The sequence below is a fragment of the Pagrus major genome, chromosome 1 (assembly GCF_040436345.1).
Source record: "Pagrus major chromosome 1, Pma_NU_1.0".
Classification (NCBI taxonomy): Eukaryota; Metazoa; Chordata; class Actinopteri; order Spariformes; family Sparidae; genus Pagrus; species Pagrus major.
Window position 1 is genome coordinate 16,835,260 of NC_133215.1, and position 23,812 is coordinate 16,859,071.

The 23,812-nt window shown below is 41.7% G+C and overlaps 1 protein-coding gene across 1 annotated transcript in view; it reads right to left on the bottom strand.

Moving 5' to 3' along the window:
• ndst3 (N-deacetylase/N-sulfotransferase (heparan glucosaminyl) 3) overlaps positions 1-23,605 on the bottom strand; it is a 44,819-nt gene extending 21,214 nt beyond the window's left edge. The window contains exons 1-4 of the mRNA XM_073467932.1: positions 22,607-23,605; positions 10,513-10,600; positions 8,562-8,716; positions 6,280-6,465 (exon numbers count right to left, since the gene is read on the bottom strand). Of these exons, the coding sequence (XP_073324033.1) occupies positions 6,280-6,465; positions 8,562-8,716; positions 10,513-10,600; positions 22,607-23,605 (1,428 nt within the window). The remainder of the gene's footprint in view (positions 1-6,279; positions 6,466-8,561; positions 8,717-10,512; positions 10,601-22,606) is intronic.
• Positions 23,606-23,812: the final 207 nt, after the last annotated feature.

Below are 23,812 nucleotides of genomic sequence, written 5' to 3' on the forward strand. Positions count from 1 at the left end.
TTTAGTTTAAAGGGACAGTTCACCTCCTAATAAAAAATACATATTTTTCCTTTTTCCTGTAGTGTAATTAATCCATCTAAATTATTTTGGTGTGAGTTGCCGAGTTTTGGCCAAATAGATGTCTGCCTTCTCTCGAATATGACTGAATTAGATGGCACACGGCTTGTGGTGCTCAAAGCGCCAAAACACTACTGTCTCTCTCCAGAAATCACAACACAGTTACTCAAGATAATCCACATATTTTGTTGTGAGCAGTTTCATGTCGGAACTACTTGATTTCTATCGAGCTACCACCAACAACCATATCACTGCGCAGAAGGAAGCATCTTGTCATTCGAAGCTTGGTTGGTTGGCAGTGTTGGGGGTAATGTGCTACAAAAGTAACGCGTTACAGTAATATAATATTATTCACCCCAGGACAGCCCCTGGAGTATTGCAAGTGCTCCCAGTTTGGAAGGCCAATCAGCTCTGGTCAAATGGAGCACAGTTTTTGCAGTGAGAGGCATCTTTTTCAGTTGTTTTCTAAATGCGGCCGAATTCAAACCATAAGGAAAATGACAATAAACCATTTGTTTTGAATGATAGTTAAAGGTTTTATAGTCAACAGAGACCTGGTTAATCCAAGGCTATGGTAGCAAAACAATATTACCATGAATTCCACAAATGCCTGGTTGTCCTTCTGCAGATGTTTTGGTGAAAGTAAGGCAAAAGTAGTGTATTAATAATATTGTAATATTGTGAAGAACGTATTGCTTTCAAATCATAGTAACAAGTCATATATAATATATTACATATTAGAAGTAACTTGCCCAACACTGATAGTCGGTTTAGTTTGACAGAAAGAAAAAAGTTCCTACATGAAACTGCCCAACCAAAACAAGGTCTGTGGATTATCTTGAGTAACCAGGTCATGATTTCTAGAAAGAGACATTGCTGTTGAATTTTTCAAATGTCTCTAATTGCGCTTGGAGCACCACAAGCCGAGTGCCTTCTAATTCTAGTATATTCAAGAGAAGGCAGACGTCTCTATGGCTGATATGCAACTCAACCCAAAATCAGTCTAGATGGATACACAGCACTACAGGTAAGAGGGAAAGTATGTATTTGTGATTTGTGGGGGGGGGGGGGGGGGGGGGGGGAACAGTCCCTTTAAACATTTCTGTGTCACTGTTCATTTTTTTTCTTCCTCACCTACACCTGTTTAGTATTTTGGTGACTCACTGTTTACCAAGGCAGGAGGAGACGATAATGGATTACTTTTAATCCAGCCTCAAGCAGGTGCACCGTGCTCGCTTGGCCACGTTAATACCAAAAGCAACACTGCCACGCCCTGTGTGGGCTACATGCTCTGTGCTTTGATTGATAAAAGCTGGGTCTCCGATGTCAGTTTCTCATATTCTCTTCATCGCTACGGAGAAATGTAACAATTTTATGGTTCGATAAGGTTTTAAAAAGTGAGAGCAACAATTTATTTAACAGCAATGACATCATTTTTTGGCTTTAACGTTTGAATGATCAGGGAGTCTTTACAGCTTGCCTCAACTGTAGAGCAAGTATTTGTCAAAAAGACAAATTTTATGCAGTAAAAAATGAAAAATAATGTTCACAAGAAGATATATACAAGTAACAGACGGCCAGTTCCGGTGTTAAACAGCTGATGAATTAATGGCTTTTTTATGAGGTAATTAAATGAATTAAATGACGAGAAGAGAAGAAGAACAGAGGAGGGGAGAAGAAGAAGGTCTTTATTGTGAACTCCTTGTGGAGCACTTCTCCGTGTGAAATAGAGAGTAAAGGCTGGAAGCGCAGATATTGGTTTATCTATAAAACACTGCAGACTCGTTCACACTCACACTCACACACACACACGAGAAAGAGAGAGAGAGAGCGGGAGAAGGCCACCAGAGCCACAGACACTCAGCACTATTTCACCAAACCAATTATCCACAGAGCTATAGCTCAAACTGATATAGTACATTTTAAAAAGAAATACACACACACACACACACACACACACACAAACACACACACACACACACACACACACACAAGTATGCATGTTTGCGCGAGAGCACGCACACATACACAGACAAACACACATACACGGGCACAATCCCATATCTCAGTCTGATTTGTTCTGATACTGTGGGTCCAGTGGGTGGCTCTCAATCTGCTGACAGAGACACCCAAACACCAATTTTACAGCCTTAAGACAACTTCCTGTCCTCCTCGGAGCAAACAAAGATGGAGCGAGAGGCAGAGGGGAAAGAGATTAATAGACAGAAATTGCGAGAAAAATTGGAAGTGAAAAAATGTGAAAGGTAAAGAAAACGGGGGAGGCTGTGAGTGATGTCCCGGAGTAACTTTACGAGAGGTCAGGAGGCGAGATGAATTATCAGAATCTAAAAGCTCACCGCCCGGTATATAGTGAAATGATTTAAAGTGCACGTGCAGACACACACACGCAAACACAGAAACTGCCTCTCAGAAAAATGTTCCGCCTGCATGAGCTAAGTTTTGAGTTCGTTCTCTTTTTCCTAGCCTCCCTTTTCTATTTAGTCAGTGCAGCATGCAGTGTCTCAGAGCGAGAGACGAGCCACTGTGCTCCCCTGTCTTAATATATTGAACAGTGACTACTAATACATATTTGTGTATTTCTACTGTTTTGTAAAGGAATGTGATTGAACAATACCACCTGGAGGTTCACTGAATCACTTGTGGTGTAGCTTTCACATGATTTTCATCAGCAGGTGTCGTGCTTTTTTGATTTTGATGTTTAAATTTCTTTTTTTCTTCTCTGAGCACTTTCCGTCTTCAAACAATCTCATCTTAAGATACATTTAGTAGCTGTTTTTTGGAGCTCTTGATCATTTGAGCGTACCAGCTAACATTAAGGTTTCAAAATACCTTAGTTTTTTTATTTATTTCTGCCGGGGCTGGGATAGGGTATTATTAAGATTTTTTTTTAACGCTGTCCTGCCCTAGAATTTTGATATTTCCAAAATCAAGAGTGAACTGTGAAAGTCCAACGTTTTAAGGTATGAAATTCAATAGAAAGCCATAACATAAATTCATTAGGGGACGATGACCGTGGGGTGACCTGAAGCCTAAATACCCATCGACATACATTGTCCTGAGGGTCACTGTTGGGTACGGGACTAAGTGCCATATAATTTTAATTCACAGAGCCGGGGTCCAGCTGTCCCTCCCGGATAAGTTCATAATTACATTTTCCTCAGATAATTAAATAACGCTCAACTGTACTGAACATTGTTACTTTTCTACGTGAACATGTAAACTAGCTCGCACCAGAGCAGGGCAGCCTCCCTGGAGAGTCTCTACAAGAGCGATGGGATGTTTCCCTCTAGGCATCTTCACTCTCTTCATATCCTGTCAAAACTGAGAGACCAGGAAAGCTCAGCCGAAGAAAGCTCACTCTACACGTGACCAGCACTGGATCTGATTTGCATGTGTCCTTGCTCCCCTTCCACTGTGTTTATTCCAGCCAATAAAAACTACAGTCTTGATTTTTATTTGAGAGACCGTCAGAGTGAAAACAAAAACAATATTTGGAGAGCAGCTGCATCCATCATTGGGGTCGTTGGTGAAGGATTTAATCTAATTTCAGCCTGTACTTTCTTTTCAGCTTTTCTTCAAAACAAACTTTTCTTCTTCTGTAAAACAAAAATTAAATTTTTTATTTCTGCCACTTTGTTCTTTGTTGTTTCTCCCGCTGTCTTTCTTTCTTTCTTTCTTTGTGATGTATTGTGTTGGAAAGTGTTGAATGTGCTCTTTTGTTTGGCTGCTTGTTATTTAATTCAGTGATTCATTGACGCTTCTCAATACCTCACTATTGATAATGTATAATAACACATTATAGCCTGTCAAACTGTCGGCTTGTTATTGTATTGAAAGAAAGTAGGATTAAGTGGCTGTCTTTTATGACGCTGTGACGAGATGTCAAGAAATGAAAGCAGACTTCGAGGACTGATTAGGAAATTGACATAGCTGTCCGTTCAAATGGTTTGCTCAACACCCAAATGCAGCGGAACAACATGGACTGGTAATTTTGGTGTCAGATTTGATTGGTTCTTTTGTCAATAAGGGAGCAGTTGTGCACACTGACAAAGAGCCTGACTGACAGGTGAATGGCGAAGAGGAGGAGGAGGAGGAGGAGGAGGAAAGACAGAGGGAGGGATGAAGACAACTTGCTTAGGTGGAATGAGTGACGAGAGTTTTATTCTGTTGCTGTCTCAAACAGTGACTGATGAATTATTTATTGGAGCATGAAAGTGTAAAAGTGCCCTCATTACTTGATCTTTATTCTGCGATGCACATCCTGCACATATACAAATATACAAATGCACACACACAGAAACTCTCACCCCTTTAGCCGCATTGGGAAGCCATTAAATATTGAATCAACATGGAGCTGAGTGTGCCGTGGTGAGACGAGGTCAAAGAATTCATATCACACACACACACACACACACACACATACACACATACGCGTGCACACACAGAGGTTGCACACCAAGCGCAGCATTATTGATTTTCTGTTTAAGACCGCAAGAAACAATCAGCACACAATTTACTATTCAGCAAACACTTATTTGCACAGAGAGACAGTAGATAAAAACTCTTTCTCAAAGTGAGATAAAGGAAGAAAGCGGCCAAACAACAGATCCAAACAGACTTTTGTGTCTAAATGATTCTGCATTCAAGAGTCGCACAACAAATTTATATTCACGGTTTTAATTTCAGTCAGATGAATTAAGCAAATCATTTTCCCTACTGGCGGGCAAGGACGCTGCGCAACTTTGAGTGTTCGGTTTGATTCATGATTTCTGCATGATCAGTGGAGCCGTGTTCAGAAAAGCACCTGATAGCATACAAGATGCACTTTGTTGTGATATTTATCATGCTTATCTGACGAACCTCACAGACAACAAACACATGTCTCTTTTGTGTCGGCCTGGCCAACATATTTTATGAAATGTGTCTACAAACAGCACAAACACTGACTCGGCTCTAGGGATGCCCACAACCATCAGCTGTGGAAAGAACAGCTAAATTATTACTAACTCTAGATCTAGAAGATTAAAAAATAAAACAAAATGGTACATAAACATATGAAGTAATCATGGAGATCTTTTCCTGAAAAATATAGTTTGAACTGAGAAACGTGGCAGCCGTTTTTAGCTTTCAGCGAACAAAAAAATAAGATAGTGAATATCCAGCAGTTAGCTTTGAATGTAGTAATCAATTTTCATCTATGTGCAGAAACATGTCAGCTGATCAAAGTGCATTTATGGATGCGGATGAGCACATTTGCGCGTGTATGTGCCTGCAGCAGTTAGAGCTGCAACGGTGCATATATTAGTCGATCAAAAGAAAACTGATCGCCAACTAGTTTGACGATCGATGTATTATTATTAATTGTTTCAGTCGTTCCTTTTTAGCAAGAAAGGTCAAACATTTGCTTGTTCCAGGTTCTTAAATGTGAGAATTTGCTGTTTTTCTTTGTCAGTTATGATAGCGGATGAAGAGTCTTTGTGTTTTGGACTGTTTGGTGGAAAGAAAGAAGCAATTGGAAGGGCTCCGGGAAATTCTGATAAGTATTTTTCACAAATCTTTGATATTGTATAGACTAAGTGATTAATTTTGTAGCAAATGTGTCACATCACGTTCACATTATAGTCTTTTTAGCTGGCTTTCAAATCAGGAGACAGAGGGGTCGGTTGTGGCGTTGTTATAGCCAACAAGGCTGCCAAACGGCCGGCCGCAATTCAAGTTACACCAGTGGATATTTTTAAGGACACCTGGGGATATTTCTAGACGCTTTTTGAATGACATAAGCGGGTGTGTGTTAAGGAGACCTGCAGACATTTGCAGCCGTTATTGTGGCGACCAAAACAGCTGCTTTTCACATAAAAGTCGGACCATCTCCAGCCAAGATCATGGTGACCAAAACAGGTATTTTAAGCCAAACCGTGATGTTTACCTAACCCTAACCAAGTGGTGTTTGTGCCTAAACCTAACCAGAGCTTAAGCGCAGCACTCAGACGAAAGAGAAATAGAAATAGAAAATTAAACCAAAACAAACGTTATTTGCAAAATACAGAAACGTTAAGTTTTAACTTACCTGTGCTTTTGCAAAACTTACTGAGCTGACATTTATTTTGGGTTGATTGATCGATAATGGAAAAATGTGTTTGCTGCAGCCCTAGCAGCAAAGCTCATGCAGCCCTGAGGCTATTCTTTTTGTTGTCTCCTCACCATGATGTTATTGTGGATGAAGCCCTTGCGGTAGCGGGCAGGTTTGAGGTGGGGGTACTCTTCTGTGCTGGTGACCTGGATGTTCCACACACGTCTCCAGGCCTTGTACAGCTGCAGGTGAACCGGGTAGACACCTGAGTGGTGAGGGGCCACGGCGTAGCCCATGTCCACTGGGATGTTGTGCTCCTGGGGGTGGAGGACATACATACATACACGGAAATGTGAGGGTTATATACATAAACACACGCACATTTACAACTCTGACAAAGGACATGGCAGCACATAAACACAAAGTCTGACCTTGCAGGAGAAGGTTTGTGTTTGTTACGATACCGGCCTTCGGGTTGGAAATTAAAAAAAAAAAAAATTTTGCGGGAGCATGTGTGTGTGTGGTGAGGGTGGATGGTTGTTGGGTGCATCTCTGCAGACTGATGGTGTTGTCCTTCGCTCTGACACACACCTACACACACTGTCAAAGCTAAGCATCAGCAGTCAGGGGATGAGGGAGTGGAGTATGTATGTGTGCGTGTACAATAGAGGTTAGGGATCAGACTTTATGATCACATTCACCTTCAACAACATGAACCAGCCCCCCTTCACTGTGTTGTATGTGCCACACGACACTCCTGTGCGGTCATACAAATCATCTCCACTCACACACACACACACACACACACACACGTACTAACAAAGCAGAGGAAAAACAAGGCAGAGCAGAGCAACAAAAGCACCTTGTGGACTTCAGATTAAACAGGAGACATTAAACAGGGCTCAGGTGCGCCCATCAAAAAGTGCCCCAGTCCCTCACTGCGATATTAACAGTTTGTTTGTTTTGTTTTTGATAATTAGCACCTGGCAGTTAACTCTCTAAAAGCATTCTTATTTCTGAAGACAGAAGAAGGACTCTTCCTCTTAAAAATATGTTCACATGCAACTAATTTGCATGAACAAATATGTTCTGCAGGACGTGTTATTCTATCCTGATTGTGCTTTTTATCAACAAAACAAAGGCATATTTATATTGCACACATCTGCAGAACATACGCTGTCAATATCGTTCATGTTTGTTCTCCCTGCGGGGCTTGGGGGAAGCTAAGATCCCCTTCAAACTGGACAAAAAACCCCACTAACACCCACTAACATCTGGCTTATGTCGTCAGTTGGAGAGGGTACAATCTGCTGTCGTTCCAGGGTCAAATGACGCTGCAGTAATGGGTATTTATCTGCTCCAGCTCCGATCGGAACTAAAACATCCGGCGGACATGATCATAACATACCGATAACTGATCGTTACCTGCTTCTCATGGGCGATACAGATATGATAACCGTTCATTTTACATTTTTCCATTTAAAAATAAGATCCTTTTCTGTATTCCACAGCTCTAACAGGATTTTTTTTTGAATACGCAAGTGTGTTGTATTCCTCTGAAACTGTAAAAAGCATTCACATGCTTGGCTCTGAAACCTACTGTATCGTAGTGTGTAGATGATGTGCTTGTTAAGCCAATCGAAGCAATTTGGCTTCAGACTTTGGACTCTATTTGATTTCATTATATATATTATATATAAATATACCAATATCGGGCCAATAATCTATGGGTCGATTTATTCTATTTTTTCTGTTTACATTAAAGCAGTGCTTGAACATAATTCATTTGGCACTGAGTCTGAATAAGAGACTGAAGTAAAAGACATTAAAAACCACAGTATCATTGTCACTGGCCTCCATCCTGCTTTCGAACGTTTTCTGTTTACTGGTCCGCTTGTGACACTGAATGTGACACACCAGAAAAAACAAAAACAAGAAAAAAAAAACAGAAAGGCAAACTCGTCGACTGGCAATGCAAGGAGGAAATGAGTCATCGCCTATTTTTAGTAGGCTTACCCGCATTGAAAAAAACCTTAATGTAAGGGTTAATTTTGGTGTAAAAATGGGATGACGCATTTTAAACCGAACAACACATAGGACAGGATGTGAAACCCAGATTCTTGTGTCTATGTCCTTTGGTGTAGGAATGTCATAATCCAAGCAGCTTTCCTATAACACATATATGTATTTTTTTCTAAAACAGTTCCAGCAAATTTACCTGTGAACATCATGTCTTTAATCTGCTGTGGCGGGGAAATAACAATTACTAACAGCAGCAGACGTCCTTGAAGAAAACGCAATCATGGGAAGCGAGCGTGATTAAAAGGACACACAAGACGAAAGAAAGCAGCAACGGAATAGACAGCTGCAAGAAATGTGTGTGAGTGCATGTGTGTGTGCATGTGCTTCTCACCAGTGCAAACTCCTTGTTAAGGACCATCTGCTCCAGCAGTGAGGACTCGTTGTGGAAGAGGTGAGGCTGCATGTGGCTCCACATGTGGGGGAACCACCAGAACTCATCCACATACTTCAACAGCAAATCGTCTCCTTCATCCTCCTCAACAGTGCCTGCAAACACACACACACGCAAGGGCAAAAGGACGAGAAATGATAAGTATAAATGCACGCCGCATGCAGATTGAGAGCAGATGAAAAAGTGTTGCTGCACACAACTTCTCTCCGGTGTAAGGTGAGAGTACATCACCAAGCAACTGGCTTGTTTTAAAGTTGCGTTGCTAAATAAGGTGGCAGTCAGATACCATGGTGATGAAAAGCGAAGCCATAGAAATAACAGATGCTATGGTAATATGTTTTTTTCTGTATCAGATTCCTTCTAATTATAATTAGATGTTCAGTCTCACCTCTGTTTTTCCTTTCCAGACTATCCTCCTCCTTTGTTCTCTTGCTGCAGAGTTAGACACTTTAACTAGAAAATCAATAAAATCTGTCCTTGCAACCGCAACGGAGCTTTGGATGCACGGCAATACGTCAGAGCCTCGCAAATATGCTTTTATCAATATTACTGCATAACTCTAAATCTGGACATAATATGACATAATAAAAAAAAGATTGTTTTATGATGAATTATTACATATACTCAGCACAAGCTATGGCAACTGCGTGGATTTGATTGGTCCCTCTGAGACCATCCCTTTGTTAAAATTGTGTTTTTCAGGGTTGACTTTAAGACGTCTTGACGTAGTTCATTCACATATATGTTTGTTACGGTAAATAAAGAAACATTGAACTGATTGTAATGAATAAATCTAAATGAAATCATTTCTCACTTTGCTTCCATCTTAACAGAACATTTATTTTACAGAAATACATGACCTTACTGATCAAGTTAATTATCTGATATCAAGTTGTAAAGAGTTAGTTGATAGATGCATATGTACTATGTATTGTATGTTCAGACGTGCAACAGAAATAAAAGCAATTGGTTCTCAGTGACTGTTCTAGTACAGTTTCAGTGCCATGTTTCAAATAAATAATATATATATAATATACATAATTTCTTAACTTTTTAGTAGAGCCCAACTAATACTCGATTTTTGAGGCCGATGCCAATATTAAGAAGTAAAAAATTCAGATATCAGCATATTGGCTGAGAGACACAGATTTTTGCAATGATGTGATCGGACAATTGTGACAAAGATATGTAACAGTTAAACTTTAAAGTTTATTGTCTAACATGACATCAGTGCACTGAAGCATTAAACTTTGCTGGGAATTTAATAATTAAAATATCTGGGCACATATAAGCCGATACCGATACATCTATGATAGGCCAACGTCCGCCGATAATATCAGCAGCCGACATATCAGCAGCCGACATATCGTCAGGCTTTACTACTTAGTATTAAAGAAAGTGCTATTTCGACTTCCACATAATAATAATAAGCTTCTTTTTTGACTCAAACTAACACTGGGTAAGCCTTAAATACATTTTTCAATTGATGGATTGCGCCAACAAATGTTCATGTGAAAATTTCCATTTAAAAAATTGTTTCATCCTTCATCCTTCATCATAAGACCAACTAATAGATGAGGATGTTGTAGCGCCACAAGGGCTGCGCCTAATGTTTGAGAAAAAAAAATGTTTTAGTGTCAAAAGTGGAAACGAAAGTTTAAATGAAAACAATCTTACATGATTAACTTGAATGGAAACCAAAGGATAGCTTTTATTTATAATGAAGGCAAACTATTTTATCGAAGGACCTTAACCTGCTGACATTTTGAGTAAAACCCACTGAAATGAATAAAAGTATTTAATGCATGAGTCAATTCAAACAAAATACCTTTTTGTACACTGTGTATGTCTGGTACTAGCACGTTATATAAAGTATGTGAACAGAACTCACCTGTGTGGTAGAACTTTCCAGAGAAGCCCAGGTTGAAGGTGAAGTTGGAGATTTGAGAACGCAGCTGCCTCTGAGTATCGAGGAGAGCCTGTAGATTGAAAATAAATGTAGCCATTAATTAATGTATAAAATGTGACACATATAGATGTCAATATTTTAATTGCCTTTTTCTTCTTCACCTTTGTATTAACTATTTATTTACTTCCCTGTTTTATTTATTAGTTTTATTCATTTTTGATTGATTTTTTTTATTTGATTGATATAATTCTTTTCGATCATGAACAAACAAAAGAAAAAAATAGTAAAAGGTTTGTTTATTTATGGATTCAATTCTTTGTTTTATTTTGATTTTGGCGGTGTCAGTCCTCCGTACACGCGCTCCAGTGGTTGCTTCCTTCCTTAAAGTTACCTCGGCCTCTGGTTTCAATACTTGAATCAGGATTTTCTCCACTTATTTAATGACTTCATTAGTTTACTGGCCTTTAAACAAAGACTCTGTAATGAGTGTTAACTAAAGAGAGTTGCACTCTCGCGCACACAGTCACACACACCGACAGTAATGCGAGTTAATGAAGGTCAGTGCATTAGTAGCCTCTGGAGGGTGGACTAATAACCCCCGCACACACTCCTCCCTACTCATCATTCTCTCCATCCATCCCTAACATTACCAAGTGAAACCCTGCATCCTCCCTTCCTCTCTCCCACTCTTCCTCCCTCCTTCGCCTCCTTTCTTCCTGTTTCTCCCTCTATTCTTCCATCTTCCTGCTCTGAGAACCTGCAGCCGCCTCTCTGCCCCCCCTTCCCCATTTGTCTTCCACCACCTCCACCCCACCCTTCTCTGAACCTCCATCTCTCCCTCGCCTGCTCCGTGAAAATGTCACATTCTCAGGAGACGGGGCTGCTCTAATTTGAAAGGAAGGCTGAAGCAGCACGGAGGAAAGATCGCTCTCTCCCCCCTTGCTCTTTCTCTCGCACTCTCCCATCCTATCTTCTTGCCACCGCTGCACTTCTCGCATACAAAAAATATTTTGTTTGTGTAAGAAACTCTTATAATTCTCTGTATATTTCAGTCAGTCTGGGTGTTTCTGCTGGGCTACGAGCCACATCTCTATTACCATTCTTTGTCATGCTGCTTTTAATCGATCCCCAGGAACCCTGCCTGATTTACGAGACCTGAGCAGCTGATGTCAGAGCAAGGAATCAGCTCCAGGCAGTTTCTCTTCACCCTCTGTACTCCTCTGTGTGTGTGTGTGTGTGTGTGTGTGTGTGTGTGTGTGTGTGTGTGTGTGTGTGTGTGTGTGTGTGTGTGTGTGTCCCAAGTTAACAAATATACAGACACATGCACAGAGTGTCTTCATTAGCTCTAATCTAATGCTGTTGAAGATGGCTGCATGCTGACAGATGTGCACAGCTCCCTAATCTGATCCCCTGTCTCCTCTGTTATGACATCCTCTACATCTCCTCTACACACACACACATATGCAGGCAAACGTGTGTGGATACAAAGATTTAAGCATTAAATTAAGTTTGCAGCTGAGTGCTTTGCATTGTAACTCAATATAAACCCCCCGATGCACTTGGTCAAAATGCATTATTAACGTGTGTGTTGCTATCTGTGAGGGTCGGCATAGGTGACAGTGTGCAGTATATTAGTTTAAACACCTCATCTGTATTCTGCTAGCTAACATCCGTAGCAGAAAACAGAAGAGCCACGCAGGACATTTTTGTGATGTGTCAGAGCCACTAATGACCATACAGGTGCTTCTGCATGTTTTACTACCACAGCAGACATTTTGTCACCTTGATTTCTTTCTTGGGAAAGTTAAGTCGTCATTGGACAGTAATGCTACGGGGCTGCATTCAGGGCTGCTCCGTCATCCCAGAACTCTTGCGCTGACAAATCCAGGACACCAAAAAGCAAACATTAACGTGAACTTCTGACATTAAAGAAGTTTTTGCCAAAATCTCACACTAACAAGGAGAGCTTTCAAAACACTTGCTGTTTGCAGCCGCAGCACTGATTATGAAACTTTTACAGGCTACAAATTGCTCACTGTGATAGATCTGCTTTCTCAGGCAAGTTTCACATCGCAGCAAAGTGGTTTCCAAACCATTCCAAAGAAGTTGTATGTAATGTAAGCTGCATCTAATAGATAAACTTGACAGTTCACTGTCTACAGATTACTGGTCCTATTTCAGTTTGAGGGCCAACTAAAATGCTGGGGGAAACAATGAAGAGGACACTTCTAGCAAGTTAACTATTGAAAAATTTCAAAACTGGATTTAAAATTTTTATTCACATTGTATTCTATTTGTGATTTTCATATGAAGTTCTCTAGGTATTTGGCAGTAAATAGTGACTTTATTGAATTATTTTTAACTTAGCTTGATGTAACTCAGTTCACATTATTATAAAAAAAAATATATATTAAAAATATTTAATAATAAAAAATATTATTTTGGGTGACTTTATCAAACTTTATCCATTGTTTCTTCATCATACTGTATCTCAACTTTTTCTTTGTGTCCTCTTTTGCATCCTTTCGATACTTATTGTACTCAGGAAAAAGACTCCCGCACTTCACTTGCAATTAAGTTTAATGATGTCATTAAACTTAATTGCGAGTGAAGTGGACAGTGTGCGGGAGTCTTTTTCCTGATTTTGTCGGCCTTTGGTCTTCTCCTACGCACCCGTCGATCTGAAGGTGTGCAAAAGCCGTACTCTGTGATACTTATTGTACTACCATAAGGGTGGGTTATGCTTGAACAAAATTAGCTTGTTTTTTTCTGGACAGGGTCAGACAGCGTGTCGGAAATCAGGATTTTATACCTGATAAGAAAAGCTGGCTGTCAGAGAGATGAAGGATATGTGCTATTGTTAGTAGTCGGGACAGCGTCGGCTGCTAATGTTTTCACCTCGTGAGTCTGTGTGCACATTTGTAATCAAGGTCAAATTTTGGTCCTGAAAACAACTTTTGCTGCAGAATTTACCACAGAAGAAGTTTTAAGTACTTTGCCAGGTGTTTATATGGGGCCGAGTTAAAAAGATCTGCCCATGAGTACTAAGTACTAATGTAACAACAAAGTAATGAATACTGAGTACTCATGGGTCGTACCATGTTGTTAATGGGCATCGCAAGACGTTCTCTATATATTTATATGGGAATAACAGTGCACATTTAGTGACATTTCTCTCTTCACTTCTCTTGTAAGGCATTCATAGTGTTGCACTTGGTTAGAGAGAGAAGAACCAACATCGGAAGCGTGTAGGGGGAGTGGACTTTAACTATCCGACAAACATCTCTGAAGAAGTATACTTGTAGTTTCGGGGGCATTTCTTATTTACATGGGAGCCTAATCTTCCTGCTTGTTCTATCCTATCCATTCTCCAGGCAACAGAGATAAGGTTATTCTGCCAGTTGTGCGCCACAGGCAGTAAAAGAGGGGTGAAATCTGTGTATGATCGGTAAAATATTCCAAACAACCACATCAGGATACCACAGCAATGGTAACAGGATGTTTTGTTCACACCTAAGTGAAAGCAAAGTGCTGAGTGAATTGTGCCCTACTGCATATCATCATAAGGAGGCAGAACCGTGGGTACAAACTATGCCCAGCTATAAAAAGGAGAAAAAACACTGAGCATACGACAAAACCACTAACTCCGACTATGGGGGACAATGAACGCCCCTCCTGCTGCTTTTCTGAGGGTAACGGCAGCAGATCTGGGAGAATGGAGGGCTTTGAGCAATATGGAGCCAATCTGTCCACTGGATACTGAGCTCAAAGCTGGAGATGGTTTTAAAAACGTGCCATAAGAGATACTTCATAAGAAAGAAGGGGAGATTTGGATTAGCAGGAGGTGGGACTATGCAGAGATCTTGACAATCCTACTGATGAAGGTAAACACACACACTGTGATTAGCGGTTAGCGATAGCCCTGGTTTCCGTGCCCAATCCCACAGCTGCCTAACACTGCTGGTGTCAGAAGCAATGCCAGTTTGTTGCTGTGTACGTGAGAGCGACAGTGGGTGTGCGTGTTTGTGTGTCCTTGCACGTGTGCGGGGGAAAGCGCTGGAAGAGGTGCCAGCGAGATGTTGGGGTTCAAACAGATGGGAGACAGGCATCTGGACAGCTGGCATTCACTGCCTTTCACAAACCCTTTACACCAACCACCTCTCCACCATATCCCCATTCTGTCATTCTCGCCTTTGCACTGTTTCTCTTCTTTTTTTCACAGCCGTAAGCCTGGCTGGGAGATCAAAAGTAACTAAAGTAATTATGAAACCACTTATTTGCAAACAGATTTAAAGGCGGGTTGAGGGGAACAAGACAATTAGGCACATTTAGGGGGTTTAATTCTGGCTCAGAAGCAGGTCAAAGTTCTCGATTCATCTACATGAGCGCACACGTTTGTGTCTACGTGTGTGTAGCTGTGCATGTAATGCGAACACTAGACCAGCAAATTTAACTGGGTCAGGCATCTCTATTTGATGAGCAGGATGATCGTTTTACCAGTTAATGCCAGTCTTCCTTTTGCTTACTCTTCCCTTCGCTGTCTCACTTCCATTCTCGCTTGTCAGATTCGAGTCTGTGTAGATTTTTATATTGGAGCGTTTTACAAAATCATCTATTCAGTTGCATTTACAGATCCAAGGTACTTGTGATTGCTTTGGCATCGCTGTACTTACACTAAATTCTACTTGGCAGCCCCTCAAGGATTTTGAGTTTCAGTGATTGCTGTGACCGCAAAACCTGCCTCATTTGGTGGAAGAAAATGCATGGCACACAGCCACGCTCTCAGAGCACATTTGGAGTAAAAACAAGAGCGTGGACAAAAAAACTGTTAATTAAACACAAAAAAAAGTTATTAAGATAATTTTCTTGTTGACAGGAGCATTCATTACTTTGACACGATTGCTGTTTTTTTTTGTCTTTTATATGTTATAAACCAAAAATGAACCTCCCTTGATACATAAACATGTAACAGCCTCTTTTCTTCCTGTAAAACTTCTCCATCCCTGCAGGGCCGACTGTGATAATTTCACTTGTCCAGATCAGAAGGGGTGAATGTGAGCAGATGTCGGGAAGCATTATGCTGGAAGCAATATCCTGCTCCTCTCTGTCATCTTATATGTCATCTCCCTTTCTCCTTCTCTCACCTACAACTTTGTCATTTTAGAAACTATTAAGGCCTTAGACCTAAGGTTCCTTATGGGTGCCATGTATTAAATGAAAGATTAAAAAACAGAGATTTGTATGCCTCTTTAAGACCGAAAGCAGTCTCTTTTTCTCCAATTTCCTCATCTCTCTCCACTGGTTTCCAAATCTTTCCTCCACTGTTTATGTCTTTTCTTCATTACTTATGTAATTTGGCAAAGCAATAAACGGATATGGGATGAGCTCGGTTCCATTGACTTAAGTGGCAAAAATGCATCATACTTAATTAGGCCTAAAGATTAACTCGAAGTACGACTGCACACTAACTTTCCAGGCTGCTAAGCCAAAAATCTTCAATGAAGTCTGAATATTGCCAGAGTCCTTTTTTTGTCTTGTTTTCAATTTCAGGTCATTGCCAGACCAAAAGTGATCATGAGGACATAAAGAAACACTTTGGCCTTGATATTAATTTCTTTATTTCAAATGTTCCTCCGCACTGTTATCACACATTTCTCAGTAATATGTAGAATAACTATCTTCTAGCTGGAAAAATGTTAAAACAAGCTTTCAGTTCAGTCGCAAAGGCTAAATAACATTTTATGGGTTATTAGAATTTATTTGTCTTGCCAAATTAAACAAAGCAATGAAATTGCAAAAAAATCCCAGCCCTATGGAGTCTCTGGAAACACATGTTTTAATCTTATTTAGCCAATTATTTCATTCTCAGGGGAACAACAGGCAGACTGTCACTAGAGGGAATTTCCTTTGACATGGTGATGGTTTGAATTTGCACACAGCAGCTCCAAGGAATGGTTCAAAGTTGTGACTGAGCTTTTACTTTTATTTGATTACATAAAAATGCCAAATATCTAGTCAGATCAACTAAATGCAACCCTCTGTGCAAAACAGAGAGTGTGTGTTTCTACTTGGTTTGTACAGTATGTGTGTTCACACATGTAGTGTCCTCTCAACTTCGGTGACACGGTGTCAGAAAGCACCTTGGGGAGGTAAAGAGTGAGAACGAGTTGAAGGGAGAGGTTTAGGGGGGGAATACAAATAGGCCGGAGATTGTGATCAATGACTCGGGTGATGAAGGGGGTGTGGAGGAAGGTGAGGGGAGAAGGAGGGGGAGGATAAAGAGCGATCTGAGGATGAGAATTAGACACCTCCCTCACAAACACTCCAAGCTAAGAGAAAACCTACACGCATGAATTAAAAGACACAAGTGGCGGCGGCACGCGCAAATCATTGATGGGAGTTTTTGACTGGCATCATCCCTCATTTTGAGAAATGTCATCGGCGGGGTGCCTCCCTGTGAATCATTTTAATAGAGGAAATACAGCTGTGTGTGTGAGTGTGTGCACAGACAGGAGGGGGTGTAGGTATTGTTTGTCACCAGATGAACTCGTGGGGTGAGACTAATGAAGAGTGCAGAGAGAAGGAGGGAGGCATTTTAATTGGCCTCTCTCCCTCTCTCCGTCTCACTCCTCTCCCTTCTTCTTCTGGCAGGGAGAACAGGAGACTGAATGTTGGCTTCACAGAGGTAAGAAGGGATTTCTAACACTGGCACTCCAAACGCCTTGCCCTGCTAATTGGTCAATAATACATCCTGTTACATACTGTGTTACACATAAGTCGTCTACGGAGCACTATTGAGATGAGAGAGGATTTATACATTGGAATAGCTTGTGTGTCATTCATAAACATTCATCACCATATGTGCTGTGGTGGCTTGTGTCTGACATTTGGTTATTGAAAAATCATTTTCAGTGCTACAGTATTGGAATAAATTAGCATTAGGTGTGTAAGGATGAAATCAGAGAGGACTTAACATGCTCAGATGTAGATTTTTCTCTTCTAGGGCAGCAACAAATGATATATATATATATATATATATATATATATGTGTGTGTGTGTGTGTGTATGTGTATATATATATATATATATATATACATATATATATAGTAGGGATGTAACGGTTACCGGTGTCACGGTAAACCACGGTAAAATTCCCGACGGTGAAGGTTACCGTTTAAGTTTTAATTACCATGGTAACCGACGCGGTCGATAACCACGGTGTGGAAAACTTGCAAGATATTTTATCCAAGTCTCCCTACGCAGGCGCAGCGTGCAATGTGCGCTTGTTATGTAGTGAAGAAGACATGGCGGAGGGAGGACGTGATAGTAGCGGCCCTCAAGGCATTTTTCCGCCTTCAAAGAGAACCAAATCTGAAGTCTGGGCGTATTTTGGTTATTATAAGAATGCTCAGGGACAGCTGGTCGAGGATGGCAGCCCTATCTGCAGGAGCTGCAAGAAAAAAGTTGTTGCGAGGGGCAGCAACACATCCAATTTACTTACTTATTTGCGCAACCATCGCCCTCAACTGTTAAGTGAATGCAAGGTAAATTAACCTTAAGCTCGGGTGCATGATGTGTGTATGTCGAGTTTTCTCTGTCTAATTTGCTGTCACTAATGTAAACTGACCAGATAGTGGTATAACTGAACAAAGTTGATCCGTGATTTGGCACGTTATCTGAACCGCTTATTAATTGTAGATTTCACTTTTTAAAGTCGACCTAATAATTCCCCAAATATTGATGCAGAGCTGCAGTGAGGAGGATTTGAGACAAACACGTACTGGGTGGACTGAGTTAATGAATGCAAACTGACTGAGATGACTGACTTTCATCTCAGCTCCGTTCACTGGAGCAGCGTCTACCTGTGGCTCAGCAGCCATTTGACCAATCAGATTGACATAGACTATATCAAATCAAATCAAATCAATCTTTATTTATATGGCACTTTTCATGCAGTTTTGCAGCACAAAGTGCCTCACAGAGGATAAAAACAAACAAACAGAGCAAGACAACATCATAAAAACCCCAAGCCTCCCACACCCATAAACATACACACAAATACACAGTTACATACACACTCACGTACATACATAGACATACTGACATACATACACCCCCACACACACAAACATACACACACCCACAGACATACACTAGTTATTGCTAAGGAGACATGGCTCGGCACAAAGATCAGAGGTGAGGAACAGCTACCTTTGGGGGCCGTGCACACCGAGAGGAATCAAGGTCCATGACTGCAGGGGCGCCACCAAAAGGACCGCCCCAGCCCAGGTAGACAGGAGGCTCCACACCAAGGCGTAAAGCTCTCCCGCCACTCCGGCCAGGGCCGTCCTCGGGACAGCACCCCCAACGGTGGACCAGAAGCAACTCCCGGTGTGGTAGGCCCCCAGGAGGAAACACTGGAGAATCGAGGGGCTAAAACAGTAAAATAAGATAAAAGGTATAGAAGCTAAAACTGAGGGAATAGAACAATATAATGTATAAAATAGACCATAAATAACGACTAAAACATTGAAATAAAACATTGAGATAAAACAAGTAAGTAATAAAACAGGATTGGCTTAACTAAGAATTAATATAAAATAGAATAATAATAATAAATAAATAAATAAATAAATAAATAAATAAATAAATAAATAATAAAAAATGCCGGTAATTAGAAAGAGTTAAATGAGCTCAATTAAATGCCTGATTAAAAAGATGGGTCTTGAGCCTCTTTTTAAAAACATCAACATTCTCTGCGGCCCTGAGGTTCTCCGGGAGGCTGTTCCACAATCGGGGGCCATAATAACTGAATGCCGCCTCCCCGTGTGTTCTAGTTCTAACTTGTGGTATCGTTAAAAGGCCAGCATCGGAGGACCTCAGGGTCCGCGAGGGTTGATAGGGTAAAAGTAATGCAGATAGATAAGAAGACCCAAGACCGTTAAGACACTTAAAAACAAGTAAAAGAACCTTAAAATTAATCCTGAAGCGCACATATAAAGAATAATATAAAATGGTGAATATAACAAGTGTCTAGATAGAGATTAGAGCCAAAATAGAGCGTTCATAATTAATTTAACAATAATCCTTTTTGTTTTGATCTAAAAGATTATCCAACCTGTTTCTCACAAAAGTGATATGATCTAGATTTTGAGTTTTGTGATCTGTTGGTTGCACCCTTAGTATTAAGTAACAATGACAGTAATAATTAATAATGACATTTTCTATTCATTTTTTTCACAGAGAGGGTCTGCTGGCCAATCGAATGCTACTGCCAGTACATCTCATTCTACCTCTGTAACACAGACATTACAGGACGCATTTCAAAAACAGGCTGCTTATACCCTAACCCTTTTAATATATAATAAATCTATTTAAATATAAATCTTGGTGAAATTATTTCAATTTATCAGTGTATCAGTGTTTTTTCAACATTTTGAAGACATTTTAAAAATACCGCAGTATACCGATAACCGTGAAAATTTTGGTCACTATTACCGTGGTGTGAAATTTTCATACCGTTACATCCCTATTTGTGCACGTAAAAAGTCTTGCAAGTTAAAAAGGCCAAAGGCAGCACCAACAGAAGCTCCTCTCTCCCACAGAAAACACTGTTCCTGTAACGCCTCGTTAGTAGTCTCAACTTTAATTTCGTGACTTTGTGACATCACACTACTCCACCATGTCACAAATTTGCGTAATTTATGCCGAGTGACAAGTTTGGCACGTAAGAATTGATATAGCACAGGTGCTCTGTTGTTGTTAGCGGTGCTGGGTCAGGCATGTGTGAGCTGACCAATCAGAGCAGACTGGGTATTTGGGGGGGGGGGGGGGGGGGGGGGGGGGGGTCTTAAAGAGACAGGAGCACGTCATCTAATGTTTTGTTTTGTCCACAACCCAAAGTTTACTGTCAAAGAGGAGTAAAGAAGAACTTTTTCCTTCTTAAAACTATCATCAAAATAGTTTGTGATGAATATAATAGTTGACAACTAATCGATTATTGTTGCAGCTCTACAAGACAGTTTATTTATTTTCCTCTATAAAGTCGATTTTTACACTACCTCAGCTTAGGAATTTGTGCTAACACATTCCTTTCATGATTAAATAATTCCTTGGATTCCACAAGCATTCATATTTTTCTTTTTATAAGGAGACATCTTTCCAGCTGTCACCTTCAACCAAAGCTGGATGTATATTTAACACATGGCCGTCTGATATGACTCATCCTTTCACCAGCTTTTCAATGACACTTGCTAAGAAGGGAAATACTTCCATCTGAAAACTACCATTTTACAGATCAAAGACGTATTTTACATTTAGAGAAGAGAACAGTAACATAAATTGGCTTGATGACACGATTATGGACGTACATGGTTAACACGCGCACACACACACTTGTCAGTGAAAATAAGCCCCAAGCTGTAATCTGACAACTCTACCTGAGGCTCTCCTGCTCTGAGGGGAGGGCTGCTACAAATCACCATATCCCTGCTCCTCCACCTCCCCTCCTCTGCTTCCCCATTTCCCCACAGCATTTTGTTTCTCTCAAATCGCAAAGTTAGCTGCTGTAGCTCCACCTTCCCCTCGCTCCCCTCCCAACTCTTCTCCTTCTTTTTCCTCAGCTCTTTCTCGCTGTGAGAGAGGACAGAGAAGAAATGTGGAAGGAATGTTTCAAATGGCAAGACTCTCTCTCTTTCTCTGCCCCCCTCCCTCTCTATCTCTCCATCTCCCACACTCCACCTCTTCCTCCATCCCCATCTCCCTGTCCTTCTGTTATGGCACTGGTTCATCCTCATGTATATTTATGCTACAAAGCTGAAGAGTCAGGCAGACTTAAAATGAAAACTCAAACTAGAGAGCGCTTGTGTGCTCATTTTGTGAATGTGTATGTGCACTGTGTGTGTGTGTGTGTGTGTGTGTGTGTGTGGATCGGCACTCTTTTATCCCTTTTGGATACAAGCATCTTTTTTATATTCAAGGGTGAAATTCCTCTCCACTTCACCACCCACTGCCCTCCTGTTTCTCAGCCTCCCTATTCCTCTCATCTTGTCCCCATGTTTCAGCCACAGACAGGTGGCTGCTTTTTTTCCCTACTGCCTGACGGGACAGGTGTCAGCCATTGACGGAAAGTGACATTCTAATCTAGAGTAGTGATTCAGAAAAAACACCCCCACACAAACACCCATATCTATGCACACACACACACACACATTTCCCTATCATGTATATCCTGTGGCTGCACTGATACGGGCAGGCACTTCTGGGTTTAGCTCATGCACATCACCGCAGATCAGCATAAATCTCACCTGTTTTAAAGCCTCAGCTCCACACACACAGGCACACACTCCCACCAAATGCATTTTTTTTTTAAATTTTCCGTGAGGACGCAATGGGAGAATGTGACCAGCGATTTCAAACAAAACTCCTCCAAACTCCAGTGAACCTGAGGTGTTTTGTCTGTCTTTTAAAAAATATTTAATTCCCACAGAAGAAGTGTTTATATGCACTCCAGTGTGTGTCTGTGGAGGTGCATGCCTCAGTATATGTCTGTATGTGTGTGTGTGTTTGCTCATGCAAGCATGTGTGTTGAAACAATAGCTGTCTTGAGAGGCGGGCTGCATGGCTGACTCTCCTTTAGTTCCCCTCTGAGGAGGAACGTGGGAAAAGAGGAATAAGTGCCATTCATCTTTTCACAGGCTCATTCACTGCCGCTCTTTCTCTCTCTCATCTCTCCTCTCTCTCTTTCACTCCACGTCTTTGTTCCCTTAAATGGCCTCTTTGCTTCTGGCTAAACCTCCATTTGAGATAAATACCCTCTCAATGTACCCCAACACATATGCACTTGGTACACAACACACACAGACATGCATGAGCCTTCCAGAGTACCCCCTCGGTGCACCCGTGCCCGAGCTGAAATCTCGACAAACATTCCTTATTTTCACTACCGCACTGCCATGACTTACTGCTATTAGAAGTTGATAGCTGAATTAAAAATCTAATCCAACACCACTGACCCGACATGAATTCATCCTTTCTATCCCACTGCACATTATCACACGCCCATCACCCCCAATACCTTCACATCCTTGGTGTTCATGCGTGTCCCTTCCTTCCCCACGAAAATGTCATCTATATCCACCAGAATGTGACGATCCAGACCCAAAGTAAGCTTCCTGTCTGTGAGGTAGGAGATGGCGTCCACCAGGATGAGTCTGTGGAGCCAGTAGCCCAGTCCCTGTCCAAACAGCACCCTCCTCACCCCATCATAGAGCCCCATGTCCTGCACCACAGTGGCCTGGAGGCCCAAACTAAACCCAGGCCCCGGATTATCGCCGCTGCCTGCCCCTGCTCCCTCCTTGGCCCGTGCATGCAGCACGGCCTGATAGGTGGAATGATTGGAGGAGAAGGAGGTCCAGTCCTCCCCAGGTAAAGCTCCTCGATCTGTGCCGGGCTTGGTCAGGTGGAGGAGAGGCGAGCTGGAGACGACGCAGCAGTCCCAAAGTGCCTGGTTGGTCCTGAGCACCAGAGGGAGGCCTCGGAGTTTGAGGAGAGGTGGGGAGTTCTCTGTGGAGCGGAAGAAACCAATGATGCCCACTCTGTACTCAGTGCAGTATTGATGCAACAGCTGTCTGTTCCATGTGTCTGCATGTGCATACTTTAACAAGTTCTCATAAATGATGAGTGAATATCGGCCGCGGCCTTTCTCTGTCAATGGCGGAAGGTCGCCTTTCCCTGAGGCGATCTCCATGCGAAACTGGAAGTGTGCTGACTCCAATATAGCCACAATGTCCTGACCCAGCTGGGAGTACTGGGACTCTACCAGCACCAGCACCACCGGGTCAGTGTGGACGTGTGTGTGAGGGGGGTTGGGAGGGTATGGGTATGGAAGTTGATGGTACGGGGACATGGAGAGAGGCTGGGCGCAGGCGGGTTCGGGGGATTGTCCAAGCTGCATAGAAGGGGAGGAGTTCGTAAACAGAAAGTAGGCAGAGAGGAGGAGGGAGAGCAGGCAGCAGGAGGCCAAAAGGAGCAGGAGCCTCCGCAGGTGGCGACGGAATCGCACGGCCACCGTCATCTCGAAGCGAGGAGTTGTTGCGCGTAGCAGTTGGTAATGTCTTTTTTAAGACTGCTCAGTCTAGAAGAGTGCTTGGAGGTTTCAGGAGTCCAAGAGATTGTCTGTGTGTGTGAGAAAGGAGCAAAGCCACTCAGGGGTGCGTCATGTCACCATGGCAGGTGGAGAGTGGAGCTGTGCCAGATGTTGGGGAACAAAGATCTTCATTGA